At 45.2% G+C, this 18,487-nt stretch overlaps 1 protein-coding gene across 2 annotated transcripts in view; it reads right to left on the bottom strand.

Annotated features, from left to right (window-relative positions):
* WDR49 (WD repeat domain 49) overlaps positions 1-18,487 on the bottom strand; it is a 339,477-nt gene that overhangs the window by 51,256 nt on the left and 269,734 nt on the right. For both annotated transcript variants that reach the window (XM_086944927.1, XM_086944926.1), the window contains one exon: positions 2,746-2,855. In XM_086944927.1, coding sequence (XP_086801053.1) covers positions 2,746-2,855 — 110 coding nt within the window. The remainder of the gene's footprint in view (positions 1-2,745; positions 2,856-18,487) is intronic.

Here is an 18,487-nt window from a genome sequence, read left to right as displayed (position 1 = left end):
TGTACCATCACGCGCTCTGCGCTCCTCATATGAAGGACTATTAAAGGTCCCTAGGGTGAGAAGGGCCCGCATGGGAGGACGTTCCTTTCGCTACCTGGTAGCGAAGAGCTGGAATGCTCTGCCTCTTAATCTCCGCCTGGATCCTCTGAATCTAGCTTCCGGAAGAAACTAAAAACACATCTATTTTCAAGATAACCGGGCCCACTCCTTATTTCTGTTTTGAGTTTTTCAGTTTCAGCGCGGGGACACGCTTCTGAGCGTAACCAAGCGCTTTATAAATTTCCCTTATTAATATATAATATTATTATATCGAGGAGTGGTTGTTAATGTTGGGGCTGAGCCATTACTGAGTGGATCCTGAGGGTCTCACTTTGAGGTGCAAAAAATTGCTAAAGGAACCGTACTGGGTGTTTGTCTTAAATTTAAAACTACACAACCTGGATTTGTGGGCTTTAACTCTCAAGTATCTGAGTATGAAGAGAGAGAGCAGATTCAAACCCTTTATGGGTGAGATTCTTCCAGACCTAGCCAAATCATTGTATTTAAAGTTCCGATATGGCATATTGCAAATCAAAGCTAACACCGCGAGATGGGTATGTCATGAGGGCAATGTAGGGAAGGATGACCTGGCTAGATGTGAATTATGTAACACCAATGCCAGAGAGGATGAAGCACATTTACTATTCTTCTGTCCTGCATACACATACGTGAGGAGAAAGTGGATAAAACCTATCTGCCGCCTCTTGGGATTTAGGCGCTATTGTGAGGCGGAAAGAATTCTTAGATCAAAAACGACTCAACCAATAGTTATTAGTGTGAGCAGATACCTCTTTTCTGTGGCGATAGTATTGAAGAGACAGGGTCTTAAGCTGTAATGCCTTTTAGTTAGTTTTATATAATGCAATTGTCATAAATATTTGCACCTTCTATAAATGTTTCTATTTTTTAGGAAAAGGGAGTAATAATTCATATATAAACTAGGTTCTAATGAAATACTAACCTTTAACCTATGATTGCAAATATCTTTTAAGAATGATGAATTGCACTATGGTTTTAAATTTACAATGTATTTATTGTTTTATAATCGCAAATCTCTTTGAATGAACCTCAATTGGTCTAAAATGAATTGTGGGAAAAATGGATATATTGGTTCTGTTTTAATTACTGCATGTATGCCTTTTATGGTTACATTTTAAACCGAAATAAAGATTTTGAAATTGAAAAACATAACTTCAACACAGAAATATACAAATCTGTCATCAGTAAATCTGCACTTTTTATCAAGAATATCTGGTGGAGAATATCATGTCTATACTTGGGTCTAAAAACACATCACAGAGCTCCTCATTCGAAATATACGTAGGGAAACATATAAAGAGATGTTGATGGAATGAGAACGGAAATGTGATTTTTGAGTTTATGAAGAGCCTACGATAAAGAAACAGGTAGAGAGAATTTGAGGCAGGACTTGCACCACAGTCATTCCTTCGTGCCTGTGTAGTTGGATGCAGTAATGTAGGAAGGGGGGTGCTGTGGGTGCGGGCCATTTTGTCAAGCCTGGGGTGACAAGTGGCATCATTGAGGGGGGGCGGGGGCAAAAAGGCAAAAATATGTGTTTTAAACACATATTTTTACCATTTCGTCAAGCTGGTGGTGACAAGAAATTTTCTGCACCTGGTACCACCTAACCTTGCTACACCACTGGTTGTATGAGACTAAGTGGGGTGCCAACAAACTCTGAGTTATAATACTCAGGTGTGCCACACACAAACACTTAGATATCACTTGTGTATAGGAAACATCCTTTACAACGCAACTTTTACCACGCAGTGCCTTTACGACGCAACTTTTACAACGCAAACCATTACAACGCATTGCGCTGGGGGGCGCTCTAGGATAGGGAATAGGTTTAATTTACTATCCAACACCTTCCCTACTATCCACGGGGACTGGAGTTGGAATAGTAAATTAAACTATTCACTATCCAGCACCCCAAAGCACTATACGTTGTAAAGGCATGCGTTGTAAAAACCGCGTTGTAAAGGCTTGCGTGGTAAACGCATGCGTTGTAACGTCATACATCCCTTGTGTATTGTTATTTATGTGAATAAAGTGGCAACTCTTCTCACACAGGTGGAACCTGCATATTCAAGCCACTGGCCATCCTTCACATTATGGTGTCCTACATTTGACATAATGTTAGCCGTGGCATTTGAGGCCCTTTGATTGCAATGTTGGCCAAAGAATATCGTGACTAACTCGTGGCATAATAGTGGCTCGTACATATTAAGACGCAGCAGCCCTCCTTGTCTCCTTACAGTTATGGTGGCATAAGAGTTGCCCTGGCATGTTGGCGGTACCGTGCAGGGGCAGACCCCTTGCAAAGATAAACGAATTATCTTTCAGTTGCAGATTCCCTGTATTTAGGTTATTCAGGTGATAAACTTTAACTATATTAAGGAATTTTTGCCAGATAAGTAATAATCTGTGCAGGGATGACATAATAGTGTAATAATACTGCAGCTGAAGGTGCAGCATTATGTCGCATAGGGGAAAAACACCTCGAATACCCATTAAACTTGAAGCTCACTTTTTCCCTAACGCTGCAGAACAATGAAAGGGAAGAGAAGATGAGTTTCAGAGACAATTAGCAACTTTCTACTTAGTATTCACAGTGGGTGCACATTTCCAGCTGCGCAAATCATGTGTAAAATGTTAATTACCAGACATGCTGTACTTTCTTACCGATGGAACTGTGCACTGTCTCCTCACTGAGGAATGCATGGGTTTTTTCCTTTTGCATGTTGCTCTCTTTGTACTGCTTTCCTAAAATGGTGTTTTCCCAAGGGCTGATCCTGAAAATAAAACAACAATTTGTTGACAAAGTATTAAAGGTATTTAACATTATTTGCTGCTTTAAGTCAGTCAAGTTATCTTTATTCGATTTAGTTAAAAATCATACAAAGAGCATAAAAAACGTATTATATACAAGTAAAATACAATTAAACAATGTCATTTCAATCGAATACATGTGACAGGGTATACAGTAAAAACAGGGTGTAAAAAGAAATATAAAAAACAATTTATACAGGGAAGTTTAGTGGTTTCTTGCGTATTTTTGATCTAGCTGCCGCCACTAAAAAATTTGCCACGCAAAATGTAATGCGGATGTTGTTCAATGATTGGAGGTAAAACATGGATGGTCTCACCTGGGAGAAGCCGGCTTCCCTTAAAACAGGTAACAAATGTTTTTTCCTCTGTTCAGAAAAGAAATCGCAAAACATAATAAAGTGCATGGTGTCTTGTGCAGAGAAATTATCACAAGTACAGGGTGGTGCTAACTCTGGTTTTGACCAAGTGATTAAACTTCCCAAATAAAAGTGAATAAGATTAAACCTGAATTTCGTTAAAAGAAACCTGTGAAATGGGTTGGTAACAAAACGTAAATAAGGTTCAAGTGCAGGTGTGTTAACTAACAAATATTGGTGTCTAACTGTGGGTTTTAACAATTCCGTCTCTTCTCGACTCATTCTTGCCCTTAGCATAAATTGTTTTTTAGTGATGTCTACGTCTTGGTTTGTTATGCCAGAGGGGTCAGTAAACAGATCTGGCCGTCCCAGGTCCATAAAGGTTTTTTTCAAATAGGCCAACCATGGAATTACATTGCTATGCTCCAAGGACATGACATCCTTCATAATCAAATGGTTGAGGGTTAATTCTGTGTTTAGCCATGTCTTGAGCCAGTATGTTAGGGGCGCCAGTTTTAACCTATCATGGACATAGTCCATTCCCACCTCCGCGTGTATGGAAAAGGTTGGTGTCGATTGGGGAAGGCACAAAAGAGAGCGTAAGAATCTATTTTCCGCCTTCTGAATATTTTCCAAACATGCGTAGCCCCATAAAGGCGCTCCATATAGTGCCACAGAGAAGCATTTACTCTTATAAACCTTTAAAATGGCTTCCATCGGTCTGTGACCCAACCTTTTGGCAAAACCCAGGAGGGCCGTTGATGTCCTTGTCACCGCCAGGCTTTTGGCCCTTACCTGGGGACCCCAGGTACCCTTATTATCAAAAAGCACACCAAGGTAGGGAAAAACAGGTACTCTGGACACAACTTCTCCCTTGCATCTGAATGTTTTTACCATGGCTCTTTTCTTCTGCGGACCAACAACCATAGTGTGTGACTTGTTTCAGTTAACCTTCAAGTCTAGATGGTCCATGAAGGTGCCAAATGTATCCAAAAGCTGTTGGAGACAGACGCCGGTGCGAGCTATAAGCACTGCATCGTCCGCGTATAGGAGAGCAGGGATCTTAACTTCTCCTACACGCGGAACGTCTCTCGCAGCGCCCTCTAAGTGGGTGCCTAGGCCATTGATATAAATTGTAAATAGCACCGTGCCATAATCTCCATAAACGGAACTGAAAAGGGCCAGCCACTTCTCATCTGGGATGACACAGTCCGTATCTAAGTTAGGTGAGTCAGAGAAGTAAGGCTGGTTGATTACTGCCCAGAATTACCTGCTATCCCACAAGATATCGATAGAGAATAAATTCTCCCAAGCCTCATGTTTGATTTTATCCTGTCTGTTCTTAATGGCACTTTTGTAATCTTTTCTTAGAGTAGCAACGGCTGCCCTGTCCCTAGGACTAGCTTTAAGGGCCAATTTTAGGGATTTGTGGGCTTTTGAACAAGGAGCATCAAACCATCAGCAGTGTTTATTTTCTCCCTTCCTCAGTTTGACAGTGTGATTAGAAGAAATTTTACTACAGATCATTTGGAAGGCATCCATAATGTTGTGACCTTGCGAAGATGGATTTTGGCAAATCATGATATGGTCCTCGATTTGTGGACCAATGTCAGCATAAAAATCACTAGGGACCACATTTGCCCACTTAAGCCGTCTACCCTGGTCTATTGTGCGTAGGGCAGGTCCTATAGTGGCCTGTCCCGGCATAGGGCCCATAGAATCCCCCCATGCCACCACCAAGAGGACAGGATTATGGTCACTAAGGGAGGAAGGGACTGTGCAATACGAGATAGTTTGACTGAGAATGACTGGAGTCACAAAAATATAATCAATGATAGTGCCAGGGACTGTCCCCTTGAAGGTAGGCATTCTAGACTCCCCCTCCCTATTCCCTGGTTCAAAAAAGTTAAAATTGGCCAAAAATTCTTCCAGTTCTTTACCTAATTTAGTGTGCTCAAAATGAGGCCCCTCCTGTCCCGTAGTCTCCATACAATGTCAAGTCAAGTCATGAAATTTGTATAGCGCACTACATACCCAGAGGGTTTCAAGGCGCTTAGGAAGGGGAGGAGGATTATTTGTCAAATATCCATGTTTTAAGCTGCTTTCTGAACGCTAGGTGGTTCTGGGTGAGGCGGAGGTAAGCGGGGAGTGAGTTCCATGTTTTAGCAGCCAGGTATGAAAAGGATCTGCCTCCCATGGTGGACTTGTTGATGCGAGGTACAGTGGCTTGGCTTGGCTGGAAGAACGTAGTTGGCGGGAGGGAGTGTAGAAGGACATTCGAGAGTTGAGGCAATCTGGTCCGATGTCGTAGAGTGATTTGTGTGCGTGGGTAAGCAGTCGGAAAGTGATCCTTTTATTGACGGGTAGCCAGTGGAGGTCTTTAAGGTGACCAGAGATGTGTTCGTTGCGTGGGATGTCTAATATGAGCCTGGCTGAGGCGTTTTGGATTCGTTGGAGTTTCTTCTGGAGTTTAGCGGTGGTACCTGCGTAGAGGGTGTTTCCGTAGTCCAGTCGGCTCGTGACCAGAGCGTGGGTGACTGTTTTCCTTGTTTCGGAGGGGATCCAGCGGAATGTTTTTCTGAGCATGCGGAGAATGTTGAAGCAGGAAGAGGATACGGCGCTGACTTGTCTGTTCATTGAGAGTGAAGAATCCAGGATGACGCCAAGGTTCCGTGCGTGGTCAGTCGGGATGGGTGCTTTTCTGAGGGCTTCCGGCCACCAGGAGTCGTCCCAAGCAGAGGGGGATGTACCTAAGATGAGGACTTCTGTTTTGTCTGAGTTCAGTTTCAAACGGCTTTGTTTCATCCATTCGGCGACTTCTTTCATTCCTTCGTGTAGGTTAGTTTTGGCGGTGCTGGGGTCATTGGTGAGAGAAAGGATCAGTTGAGTGTCGTCCGCGTAAGAGATGATGTTGAGGTTGTGTTGGCGTGCGATGGCCGCGAGGGGGCTCATGTATACGTTGAAAAGGGTGGGGCTGAGTGAGGATCCTTGAGGTACGCCGCAGATGACTTCAGAGGCCTCAGACTTGAATGGAGGAAGGCGGACTTTCTGGGTTCTTCCGGTGAGGAACGAGGTGATCCATTCAAGTGCTTTTCCTTGGATTCCGATGTTATTGAGGCGTTGTAGAAGGGTGCTGTGGCAGACTGTATCGAATGCTGCAGAGAGGTCGAGGAGGATGAGGGCGACTGTGTCTCCATTGTCCAGTAGAGTTCGAATGTCGTCTGTTGCTGCGATGAGGGCGGTCTCAGTGCTGTGTTTTGCTCGGAAGCCAGATTGTGAGGGGTCGAGGGATTTGTTGGCTTCGAGGAAGGCGGCGAGCTGGTTGTTGACGGCTTTCTCGATGACTTTGGCCGGGAATGGAAGAAGCGAGATGGGGCGGTAATTTTTGAGTTCGGTGGGGTCGGCTGTTGGTTTTTTCAGAAGGGCGGTGAGTTCAGCGTGTTTCCAGTCTTCTGGGAAGGTAGCGGAGTTGAAGGAGCAGTTGATGACGTCTCGGAGGTGCGGTGCTATGACGGAGTCTGCTTTGTTGAAGATGTGGTGAGGGCATGGGTCTGTGGGGGATCCTGAGTGGATGGAGTTCATCAGGCGGATGGTGTCCTCAGTGGAGATTGGGTTCCAGGCGTTAAGGGTGTTCACGGGGGGACAATGGTCAGCGGATGGTAGGGTGGGTTGGTTTCCGGGTTGGTTGTCGAAGCTGTTGTGGATGTCTGCAATCTTGTTGTGGAAAAAAGAGGCTAGGGAGTCGCAGAGGGTTTGAGAGGGGGTGATGTCGTTGGAGATGGCCGAGGGATTGGAAAATTCCTTGACGATGTTGAAAAGTTCCTTGCTGTTGTGGGCGTTGTTGTCAAGTCGATCCTTGAATGCTGTTTTCTTGGCTTTTCGGATCAGTTGGTGGTGAGTGCGGGTGGCGCTTTTGAAGGCGTCCTTGGTGCTGGTGGTTGGGTCTTTTTTCCAGGCCTTTTCAAGGGAGCGGCAGAGTTTCTTGGACTTCTTGAGATCATCGTTGAACCATGAGGCTTTCTTGCTGCCAGGTTTGCTTTGACGTTTTTTCAGTGGGGCTAAGGTGTCGGCGGTATTGGATAGCCATAGGGTGAGGTTGGCGGCGGCTTCGTTGGCGTTAGAAGAGAGGGCTGGGGAGTTTCGAAGGAGCGATGCGGAGATTTGGTCCATGGTGATTTTGTTCCAGTTTCTTTGCAGGGTAGGTTGGGAGTGGTTGATGGGTTTTGGCTTGTTGTAGGTGAAGTGAACGCAGCTGTGGTCGGTCCATAGGAGATCCGTAGTGTGGCTGAAGGAGACATGATTGCTGGAGGTGAAGATGGGGTCGAGTGTGTGACCTGCGATGTGGGTGGGGGAAGTGACTAGTTGATTAAGTCCGAGGTTGGCGAGGTTGTCCACGAGGGTGGCGGTGTTGTGGTCGTTGATCTTTTCGAGGTGAAAGTTGAGGTCTCCCAGAAGGATGTAGTCTTTGGAGGGGAGCGCGTGTGGGGTGATGAAGTCAGTGATGTCTTCACTGAATTTAGCGCGAGGTCCTGGTGGTCTGTAGAGGAGAGTGCCTCTGAGTGTTGTTTTTGGGTCGATGTGGATCTGGAAGTGGAGGTGTTCGGAGTTGGCGAGGTTGGCGTCAGAGCTAGTTGAGATGCGGATTGATTTCTTATGAACGATAGCGATTCCTCCTCCTGTGTGGCTGGTACGGTCTTTGCGGGTGATCTTATAGTCTTCAGGGATGGCAATGGTGATATCTGGTGCGGAGGAAGCATTCATCCATGTTTCTGTTAGGAAGGCGACGTCTGGAGAGAAGGAGTCTAGTAGGTTCCATAGGTCAATGGCGTGCCTGTGCACCGATCGGGTGTTGAGAAGGATGCATTGTAGGTGGTTGGGGTCGGGAATCTGTGGTGTGGTCGTAGCGGAGATGTTGTCGGTGCCGCTAAATTTGCAGGAGTAGCAGGAGAAAGGTCCATGGGTGTGTCCAGGAGCGGCTTGGACGCAGTTGGGGGCGCGACCGGGGTTAAGGGCTAGGAGGGTGGCGGCATCGTAGGTAATGCGGGAGGGCTGGGCAGCGGGAGGGGCAGGGGGTTTGGCGCTGGGCGCGGTCCAGGCGCGGACGGGCGTAGACGGGCTTACCTTTGGCGCACCTTCGGCGTGGACGTAGCGCGTGGACGCTGCGCGTGGGGGCATTGGCCAAAATGGATGGTGGAGGGGGTGAGGGTAAACACAGCTACAAAGTAGGTAAACACTGAAAATGCACTCTACAATCGTCTCTTATCTGATAGATCAGCAGTAGTGCGCAGAAGGACCTCAATATAGTATCAGCAGGCAAGTACTAGCGAGCGCCGAGTACAATACAGAGAAGACAATTAAATAAATAAATTATTTCTGCACAAAAACGATACCGAGCGCTGAGTGCGCTTAAGCAGCAGGCAGGCAGGCAGGTAGGCAGGAGCGAATGCAGCCAGCAGTGAATGCAGCGTCTGGGGGAGGCAGAGGGCGAGGGGAGCAACCGGACAGGACAGTGTCCACTCGGTCACAAATGGTGGGAGGCCGTGACGCGTTAGCTGTGCTTGTGGGTGGGAGGGGCGGCTGGGAGGCGGGATCTGGGAGGAGCCACGGGCTGCCGAGGGTAAACACAGCTACAAAGTAGGTAAACACTGAAAATGCACTCTACAATCGTCTCTTATCTGATAGATCAGCAGTAGTGCGCAGAAGGACCTCAATATAGTATCAGCAGGCAAGTACTAGCGAGCGCCGAGTACAATACAGAGAAGACAATTAAATAAATAAATTATTTCTGCACAAAAACGATACCGAGCGCTGAGTGCGCTTAAGCAGCAGGCAGGCAGGCAGGTAGGCAGGAGCGAATGCAGCCAGCAGTGAATGCAGCGTCTGGGGGAGGCAGAGGGCGAGGGGAATATTAAAATCACCCATGAACACATATTCATAGTTTATGTGAGTATTATGACTGACTAGGTTTAAAAACGAATCCAGTGCGGCAATATTATCGCCACCACTATCCTTATTACCGGAGTTATAAAAATGTATGAACAGGGTACTCTTAGAAGAACTAATTTCCCTTTCAACAATCAGACAATTCGGGGGATCATATTTCATCTGTTTCAGCGGCCCTTTGAGATCAAGTGAAAAAAGGGTCAAAAGGCCTCCCCTGGCTCTACCTGCATTACTTGGGGTTGCAGCTACAGCGAAACCTACGAAACCATTCAGCCAAAAGCGGGATGAAGTATCCCAGGTTTCCTGAAGAGCAATGACGTTATGTTCTGAAAAAAAACATAACCCAATCAGTGCCGCCCATTTTGGATCTAATTCCTGCGGCATTCCAGCTAAGGATTTTACATGCTGCAACTCCGTTAGAATTGCTTCCCCCCTCAATCGGTGTTAATTCTGCATTGGGTAGTCAGTCTGTGTCGTCCATGCCGGACAGGGGGGCATAATGGTTACTCAAGGTCATCCCGCCAACCTCTATTAAATCTTGTGGGTCCTGGGGGCGGGTTATCAATGGAACACTGGGGTCCATTGCAAATTGTGTTGTTGAGCTGTTGTTAATGTTTCTGCGTCCCGCTACTGCCCTCAGGCCCTGCCATCTAGCTTGATAGTTGATTATAGGTATTGAGTGGGCTGGAGGTTGATAAAAGAAACCTTGGGGAACGGGTCTCAGGCGGTCCCTAATGGAGATCGCCGAACCGTCCCAGAACAGCCTATCGGCTAGATCGGCCCTACAAAAATTAATTACCACGCAATCACCATGTGTAGTTTTCGATTGTTTGCCAATCCAGCCCACCCTCCTTGCATGGATGATCATATCTGCAATGTTCTCCCCACAGCATTTCTCAGTACACCACATTTTTACTTTGGCCATGAGATCCCGGGTTGATTCCCTCTCCCCTTCCATAAGAGGATCTACCCCAATAAACACTGCTACCAGAGGAGACGCCTATGGGGGAAGGTTAAGTTTATATGAACTTGGATTGGCCCTCCTTTGGGGGGGTGAGCTCTTCTGAGGTAAGGCCGTTGACTGAACCCCCAAAGTGGGAGCGTTGGCTATCTGTTGAGGGGGAACTGGTTTTAAAGACTGAGGCCTGACATCTTTGTACATAGTGCTACTTGTGGGAAGTGTGTTTATCATGTTGCCTGCTGGTGTCAAGCCCCCACCCGCTTCCTCCTGCAAACCTTTGCTTAATAAAGCGATGTTGGGAGGTAGAGAGCTTACAAGTCTGTCAATGAGGGAACATTTCTTTAAAAGACCTTCCAGGCACGTATTTAGAGTGTCCACAATGTCTTTGGCAATTCCCACCAAAAGGGGTTCAATCCTATCCACAAAAAGTTCCTCAAGTTTATCTCCTAGAATGTCCGTATGATCACTAGTAGAAGTCGTCGTACTGACTTTTTTCCCTTTTTTACGTTTAGCTGGTTGAACACCCAGCTGGGGGGTCAAACTTTGAGGTTTAGTAGGCGAGGCAGAGAGGGTGTCTTTACTCGATTGACCCAGAGGGGGGGGGATTTACTATGGTGACAAGTGGTTCCAGGGGAAGAATGGGTGTGTTCGTAGAGCCTGGCAAGTCAACCTCCAAAGGTTGCGATAATTCTATGTTTCTCTGGAGGTCGGAGCAATGCCCAGTTCTTGCTCTGCGTTGGCAATCTCCTTGGTTAGGACCCCCACAGCAGAGGAGAGATATGACATGATAGAATTAGAATGTCTTGGTACCTTGGCATTTTTACCCCCCTCCTCCATAGTCAAATTTTTCTTCCTCTTACCCATTTCTTGTTGTAGATGTTAGCGAGGTGGCCCTGCCCTGCCTCTTCCTGCCCCGGACGGCCACAGACAGCCCGCCCTCTGCCCGGGCTCAGCCCGGCGCTGCCCGCGCGCGTCCCGCAACGCAGGAGGAAGTGCTGCGCTATCAGGGCCTCCGGGCGGAAGTGGGTGTGGACCAGCAGTGGCCCCGCGAAGCAGGGGACGCTGGGTACTGCAGTCTTTGGCTACCCAGCCCCTCTCGGCGGCCGCTGGTGGACTGCGGCAGCGGAGGCAGGTAGCGCTGTGTGCAGGCATCTTGTGGCGTGGCGTGGTCTGTTGTTACGCCGTTCACCCCCAAGGCTGAAAAGATCCCCCGCTCCACCGGAGGAAGTGCTGCGCTATCAGGGCCTCCGGGCGGAAGTGGGTGTGGACCGGCAGCGTTCCCGCGAAGCAGGGGACGCTGGGTACTGTAGTCTCAACAGGGGTTTATATGTGTAATTACACGCAGTATCCCCTAGTGTGAGGTGTGCAAAGCAAAACAGGATGCAAACTGACTGACTGGTTGTTGGAAGAGGGTTGATTAGTAAAGGTGGGTAGGTACCTACACTTAGTAATAACACCACAAAGTATTTAAGAACACCAATAACAGTAAATAAGTAAGACACCAAGTACAATACAAATCCGACACCAATTTATTAAAATAGGGAAAACTCTATGTTTAAAATGACACCAAAACAACAAAAATCCTATGTAATGAACCGTAGATATGAATTTTTAAAGAATAAATACTTTTAGTGTTTAAAAGCCAAAAGCTCCAACTTGGACATCTGATCACGCTCGATCAGGACAAAGTCAAAGTTTCAGGCTGACCGCGATCGAGCACGAGTCAGATACAGTGAGCGGTCGGGCCCTGTCAAGTTTTTACCTTCTGACATAGTCAATTTTTGGGGGCTTTTTCTCTTGCCGTCGAGAGAGGCTCCTCATCAGGCCGGCCTGCAAGCTGATGATGACGACGACGTTCTTCGGCGCAAGGCCTCGGTGAAATCCTGAAGGTTTAGGAGCTCTGTAGCCTTCAGTGGGATGAACCTGAATTTCAGGCTGGGTCGTGGTTCAAAGTCGGCGGCATGACTCACGACTTATGGAGCTTTAGGGTCAACAAAACCAATCCAAGGTTCCAGAATCTCGAAGTTTCGCCTTGGGAATTTGGGACTACAAGACCCCCAAATGCACCTGGCCAAATCCTTAAAAGTTCTATGAACGCTGTACAGCTGGGTTCTTCTTGGTGGAGGTACTGCAGATGGAGCTCTTTTAACCTGCTGCTTTCAGGGAATCCACTCCTCAAACATTTAGAGTCTGGCAAAGTTGTTCTATTGCTGAAGCACGAAGTGTGCAGCAGATGCAGTCCTTCAGAGTGCAGTCCTCTAGGTGCAGGCCAGGGGTACAGCAGGGCAGTTCTTCTTCTTGGTTATTCCAGGCAGGGATCTCAATTGCTGGGCAGCTCTCTCATATTTATCCAGGTTTCCGGGCTGGCAAGCAGGGGGGCACCCCTGACCAACAGGGTTCAGGGTGCCACCCTCAATGATGACCACTTACCCTGAAGTGTGGCAAATTCTTGTCCCAGAAAGCACTATTCCATCTAATCCAAAATGTTGAAAATCTTTCCTGTAGCTTCAAGTCTGGCTAACCTAACCTACAGGTGTGGCTAACGTTACCTAACACTCCCCTTCCTGTCCCTCTGCTAATTCAATTACATGGGTTCCCATCTGGGTTGGGGTGCAGGAAGTGTTGGTGGGGGCTTAGTTCATGGCCTCACTCTTTTTCTCCATTTCAAGACCAGTTTGGCTACCCAGCCCCCTTCCTGCCTTTTACTTTGAAGCAGCATATTGCCTCACGCCAGCTGTCTCCTCTGTTCAACCCAGGCCACTTCACACCCAATCAAGAGTGCCTGGCTCAGCCTGTCAAAGGCTGGCCTGTCAGAAGAGGCTGCAACAGGGCAGAATTCAGGCACATCCAAAAAAGCAAGTACAATAACTTATTTGCTGTAATAGTTCAAATAAATCCAACCTTGGAAAGTTGCTGGACTTATTGCAACTATCATTTTCCTTATCATCATCATCAAATACTTTAATCAGTGTTTTCAGCCATAAAAGTACATGGACAAATACAATACACATAAGTCACATAAAAGAGCTGAACACAAAAGCTCAACACCATATCATATTTTGGTTAAGAGGATATAAGTAAAAACATGTACCAGTATAAAACTAGCTGAGTAAAGCAAAACATACGTAAATATACATTTCAAATATAAAGCAAATATACAAAAATAAACAAATAAATAGAGACCATAGGAAACAGGCCTTACAGGAAAAAACTGTAAATAAAAGCCTCTAGGGCTCATGCTATCACATTGGGTCTAAAAAAATCAACTTCGATGCAGGAACTTAGACACTGCGCAGACAACTGTCTGCAAAGACTGTGCGAAGCCGCAGTGTAGCAACCTGAAGCTGTCTACAGCCAAGTTGCTTACATAGTGGCATAATCTACGTTTTCCGGGGACGGGCATAGCGGAGCAAAAGAAAGTAAAGTGAACAAACGATTCCTCTGCCGGCTGGAAAGCCGGACAAATGGAACTTGTGAAAGTTTGGGGGTTCCACTTCGCTAATAGGGACAATAATCAGTAGGGTACTGTGACAACATTTCAATATAGTTGCTTTGCATCTGATGAATTAATGCAATCTAGAAAGGCCTCAAATACATGGTTGTGTTTAAAATATAAGAAGAGAGAAGTAAGAGACCCTTCAGACATGTTAGTCATTTCACTAGCATATGTATACGCCCAGAATGCATCCTAGAGGGTGGTCCTAGATAGATGGTTCATGGATGCAGGAGAGGACCATAAGTCCCTTAGACCAAGATGGAATAGAAGCTTTTTGACATAGGCTAGCCACTTAATTTTACCAAAGGTATCCAAGGAGATTATGTCCTCCAGAGCTCCACAATAGTCTTCCAAATCTAGGGACTATTTCAGCCTTCACTGTAGTAGCGGTCTAAGTTGGGACTCATGCATCATTGAGTTAATGCTCATATCCTGTCTTAAATGTATTAGTGGGGTATTTTGGGGGAGGTTGGTTAGGTCTCTCAGGAATGTGTTCTCAGCCACCCCAAGGTCGGCCAGATTTGAGTTACCCCATATTTCGGCCCCATACAGTGGCACTGCACTCAGCATTGAGCATAAAGACTGTGGGCCCGATTCACAGAATGAATTTAAGACTCAATCCTAAACTTACTACTATTTTGGTATTCACAGAATGCACTTACTCATTTCGGTATTTACAGAAGGCACTTACTCATTTCGGTATTCACAGAAGTTAGTAGTCCTAACCTTAGGACTCCTAAATGCCTTCTGTGAATACCGAATGTTTTAAGATTAGGATTTTTCTCAATTTAGTAGTAGTAAAGTTAGGACTCCTAACTTTAGGACTCCTAAATGCCTTCTGTGAATACCGAAAGTCTTAAAATTAGGATTTTTCTCAATTTAGTAGTAGTAAAGTTAGGAGACCTAACTTCAGGACTCCTAAGTGCCTTCTGTGAATACCGAAATGATTAAGTGAATTCTGTGAATACCAAAATAGTAGTAAGTTTAGGATTGAGTCTTAAGTTCATTCTGTGAATCGGGCCCTGTGAGCGCAGGTGAAATGCGCCTGTTGCAGGAAGCCTTATAGCATGTTAGGATAGCAGCAGAGTGGTTAGTTAGGTTCAAGCTACTCTTCTGAACCTAGGGCAGCCATGACAGATTTACTTATCATGATGCCTAGATATTCAAACTCACTGACCCTATCCGACTGGCTACCCCCAAACATTATTGAACCCTGGAAAGATTTGTGATGACTGATATCCATAAACTTGGTTTTGGAATGATTTATTACGAGTTCCTGTTCGATACAAAATGCTTCAAACTGATTCACCAAACATTGAAGTCCCCTGGGGGTCTTCGAGATCAAAAGGGAATCGTCGGCGAATAGCAAAAGGGCAATCTTGCGGCCACCCAAACGAGGGGCATCATTTAAGCGATCCTCCACATGAAGATACCACACCATTTAAATGAAGGGAGGAAAGGGTGGGGGTGAGGACGCATTCTTGCTGGACCTCTTTCAGGATGTCTATCCATTCAGTCAGCTCCCCGCCCCAACCCTATCTCACTTGGGCATACGTATCCTGGTGGAGTCAAACCAAAACATCCAGAAGATTGATCTGGACCTCACGGTTCCTTAGAACCTTCCATAGTTTGTAGCGGGGCATAAAGTAGAATGCAGACCTTAGGTATACAAAGACCAGGTATAGGTGTGCCTTCTGAATAAGTATTGTTTTCCAGTAGATTAAAAAAAACCTTGAGATTTGGTCAATTGTGCTACACCCTCGTCTAAACCCTGCTTGCATGGGGGGAGAGGGCCTGATGGTCATTAATCCACGATTCAAGCGCACCCAGAATTTGCCTTGCTAAGACCGTTTGGACTGCATCTATTAAGCTAATCAACCTGTACTTTAAGGGGGAATCCCTCCGGCCCTTTACAAAAATAGGAACATTTTCGGCAGCCTTCCAACTAGCAGGAATACTTCCCCCTCCATTTCTTTTTTTAAACATCTTTCTTTATTGATAACTCTCAGTACAATTTCTTACACAATTATACAGTAAACATGAACAACTTCTTTTCTTCACGTACATGCAACATATTCTTCATATTTTCACTTGCCCCCTTGTCCTATCCAATTCAGGCCTTAGTGTTATCTTCAATTTTAAACTTGTAGAAAAATGTATTTGTTAAAAAAAACAGTTTGTTTCAGTGTAATCCCATTTTACATTTGAAAATAAATGTGTTGCCTCTATTTCTTATACTGTGAAATCAGTTTATTTCTGTCAAAACTCCGCTCAGAGGGCCACAGGGCACACAGGACCTACTGGGCCCAGCCATGGTGGTGGAGGCCTTTTACTCATGGTGTCAGGGGGCCAACCTGCTATGGACTCTGAGCTACTGGGCCAAGTAACCATTCAGCACTTGACTCTCAGAAGTATCGTAGGTCGAGCAGTCCAAGGTTGCTCGTGGAGGAGGTAGGTGTAGGGTGAACACAGGCTCACAACTCAAAATACATCCAGCAATCCCCAATAAATGATTGTCCAATCAAATACTTGCTTTTATCTAAAAGGGGTATTTATCTACGAACACAAAGTAAAATACGGCACCGCACTAATAATATATACAGTCTTCATAAGGCAGTCATGCTAGCATTACCTGAGTCAACTCTCAAGCCCCACTTTCCGATCTAAGGACCGTGGTTACTCCTCATTTAAGTGAGGCAACATCCAAGCTAGTCCACACTAGAACAATGGATTTAACCCAGATCTCTAAACTGCGGGTGAGTGTTTGAAAAGTTTCAGCACTCCATCCATCATCTTGTTGTGTTTCCACACTACTGATTTAATGTATTATAAGTTCCACAATGGCTTTACGAAAGCCAAAGTGTCCCTACATCCTCCACCTCCACATGCTTCTCCAACAGGCCCTGGGTCACTCAAAGTGGAGCCCAGAGGCTTCCATGTATTATGTATTTCACATGTACACATACATACATTTGTGCACATGCAACACACACACGCAGGTTTTCATGTGCTGCACCACTTCAGAGGCACACATACATCCCAGCGTCACTCAAGCAGACACGTATGGGCCTTTATCCTAATATAGGTCAATGGACAGTTAAGCACACAGCAGCGGAGCACGAGTGGGCAAGTAGGCCCCACTTATGTGACACGGGTAAAAAGGCCTCTTCACTCTACTGATCATAATTCCTTAAAACACTGTATGGCCATGCTCATGCTACTTGGCTCACAGTGAAGGCAGTAGCCTCTCACCACACGTAGTAGGAAGCACTTTGGGCACCACTCCTGCTCAAAGCAAGACCGCAATCTGTGAGACAGGCCCTGGTCATCTAGCACACAATTGATCCTTGCTCACTCAGGATCACAAATCATTACGAATGATCCAGATATCCCCTCAGGTAGGCACTCGGGTAGGATTAACTGTCCATTACCATGCAAGTGACTCTTCTGTCCTTTGGTTAAGTGCAATATTACCATGGATGGGACTTTTTAGTACCTTTGGTGTAGTGCAACATTTTAGTTTGGAATGCATCATGATGGCTAATTCCCTATTAAGCAAGCAAGTCACACTTCACAAAATAGGTTTGCTATATTGTGTCTGCACATATTTATACTTGTTAGTTTATGATTTCTAAATTTCTAAATAAAATACTACTTTTTAAGTCATTTTTGTTTACTTCTGTAAGCTACCCATCAAGACTGGATGTTCTTGACAAAAGAACCAAAACTGATATCTTCTCTTTGAAACATGGAAGAAAAAAGTTTTCATTACTTATTTTGTAGGCACAACAATAGAGCAAATTCATCTTGCTCCATTATTTTTGCTATTTTTGCTAAATAATGCATGTAATATGTGTTAACGAAAACATTGCTTGATCTTGTTAGGCAGGCAGGTGCAAAAGAGAATTTGCTCCAGTGTAAACAAAGTGCTCCAGTGAATTGAGCTTTAGCTTCTATTTATGTCTGACAGACCGTTATAATGTCACTGAGACAATCAATTAATGGGGACTGAAATGGGGCTCGAATGTGTCCCCTGAAGTAGGGCACACAAAATCAGCAAGAAAATCCAGCACTGCCAGGTAATCATAATGGTCCTCCATCATGTGAATGTATTCCAGAATACACTTGAGTGCTTGATCAGTGAGCTTAACAATAGAGATGATATTGTATTGATCCTTTAATCCCACCATTGACATCTTATTCACATTCAGAATTTCGTAGGCTACGTGAAGCAAAATGTTGCGTCCGACACCTGCACATGCCATTGTCACTTGGGTACATGTGAAACTGATTTGAAAAATCAACACATTTGCATGCTAATGATTTGCAAACACAATAATTGCATGAACACCAATTCTACACTTAAGGGCAATAACAACTAAAATATCATGTGTTTATTAATAGCCTTCAAACAAATCATCATAGTAGCAAAACGACCAATTCAACTAAAATATTTTGATGTCAAAATCTAATATAATGATGTAAGACCAAAACAGAAAGACAATTAAAGTGTGTGCTTCAACACTAAATTTTCCAAGTCCTTTAAGAGCCTAAAAGGATCTGTTACAAACAAGTCATCCATTAAAGGATTCTATTACAATCTGTCCAACGCAATGTCAATATGAAAATTAAGGAGAAAAAGGCATGACAATAGGTAGAATATCTGTAGGATGGTGGTAGTGAGTGAGAGGTAACTTTGCACAGCAAATATGGAGAATGCACAACAAATACTAGAAGTATTATCACACCTACCCAGGGTGATTCTCAGCCTAATCATCAAATAATCCCTTCCTAAGAAAGCGTAACCTACCCACCGGACCTACATAATTGTAGTTTTAT

Source organism: Lissotriton vulgaris, chromosome 11, assembly GCF_964263255.1.
Source record: "Lissotriton vulgaris chromosome 11, aLisVul1.2, whole genome shotgun sequence".
NCBI lineage: Eukaryota > Metazoa > Chordata > Amphibia > Caudata > Salamandridae > Lissotriton > Lissotriton vulgaris.
Note: the sequence above shows the minus strand (reverse complement) of the source record. Positions and strands in the feature narration are given on the sequence as shown.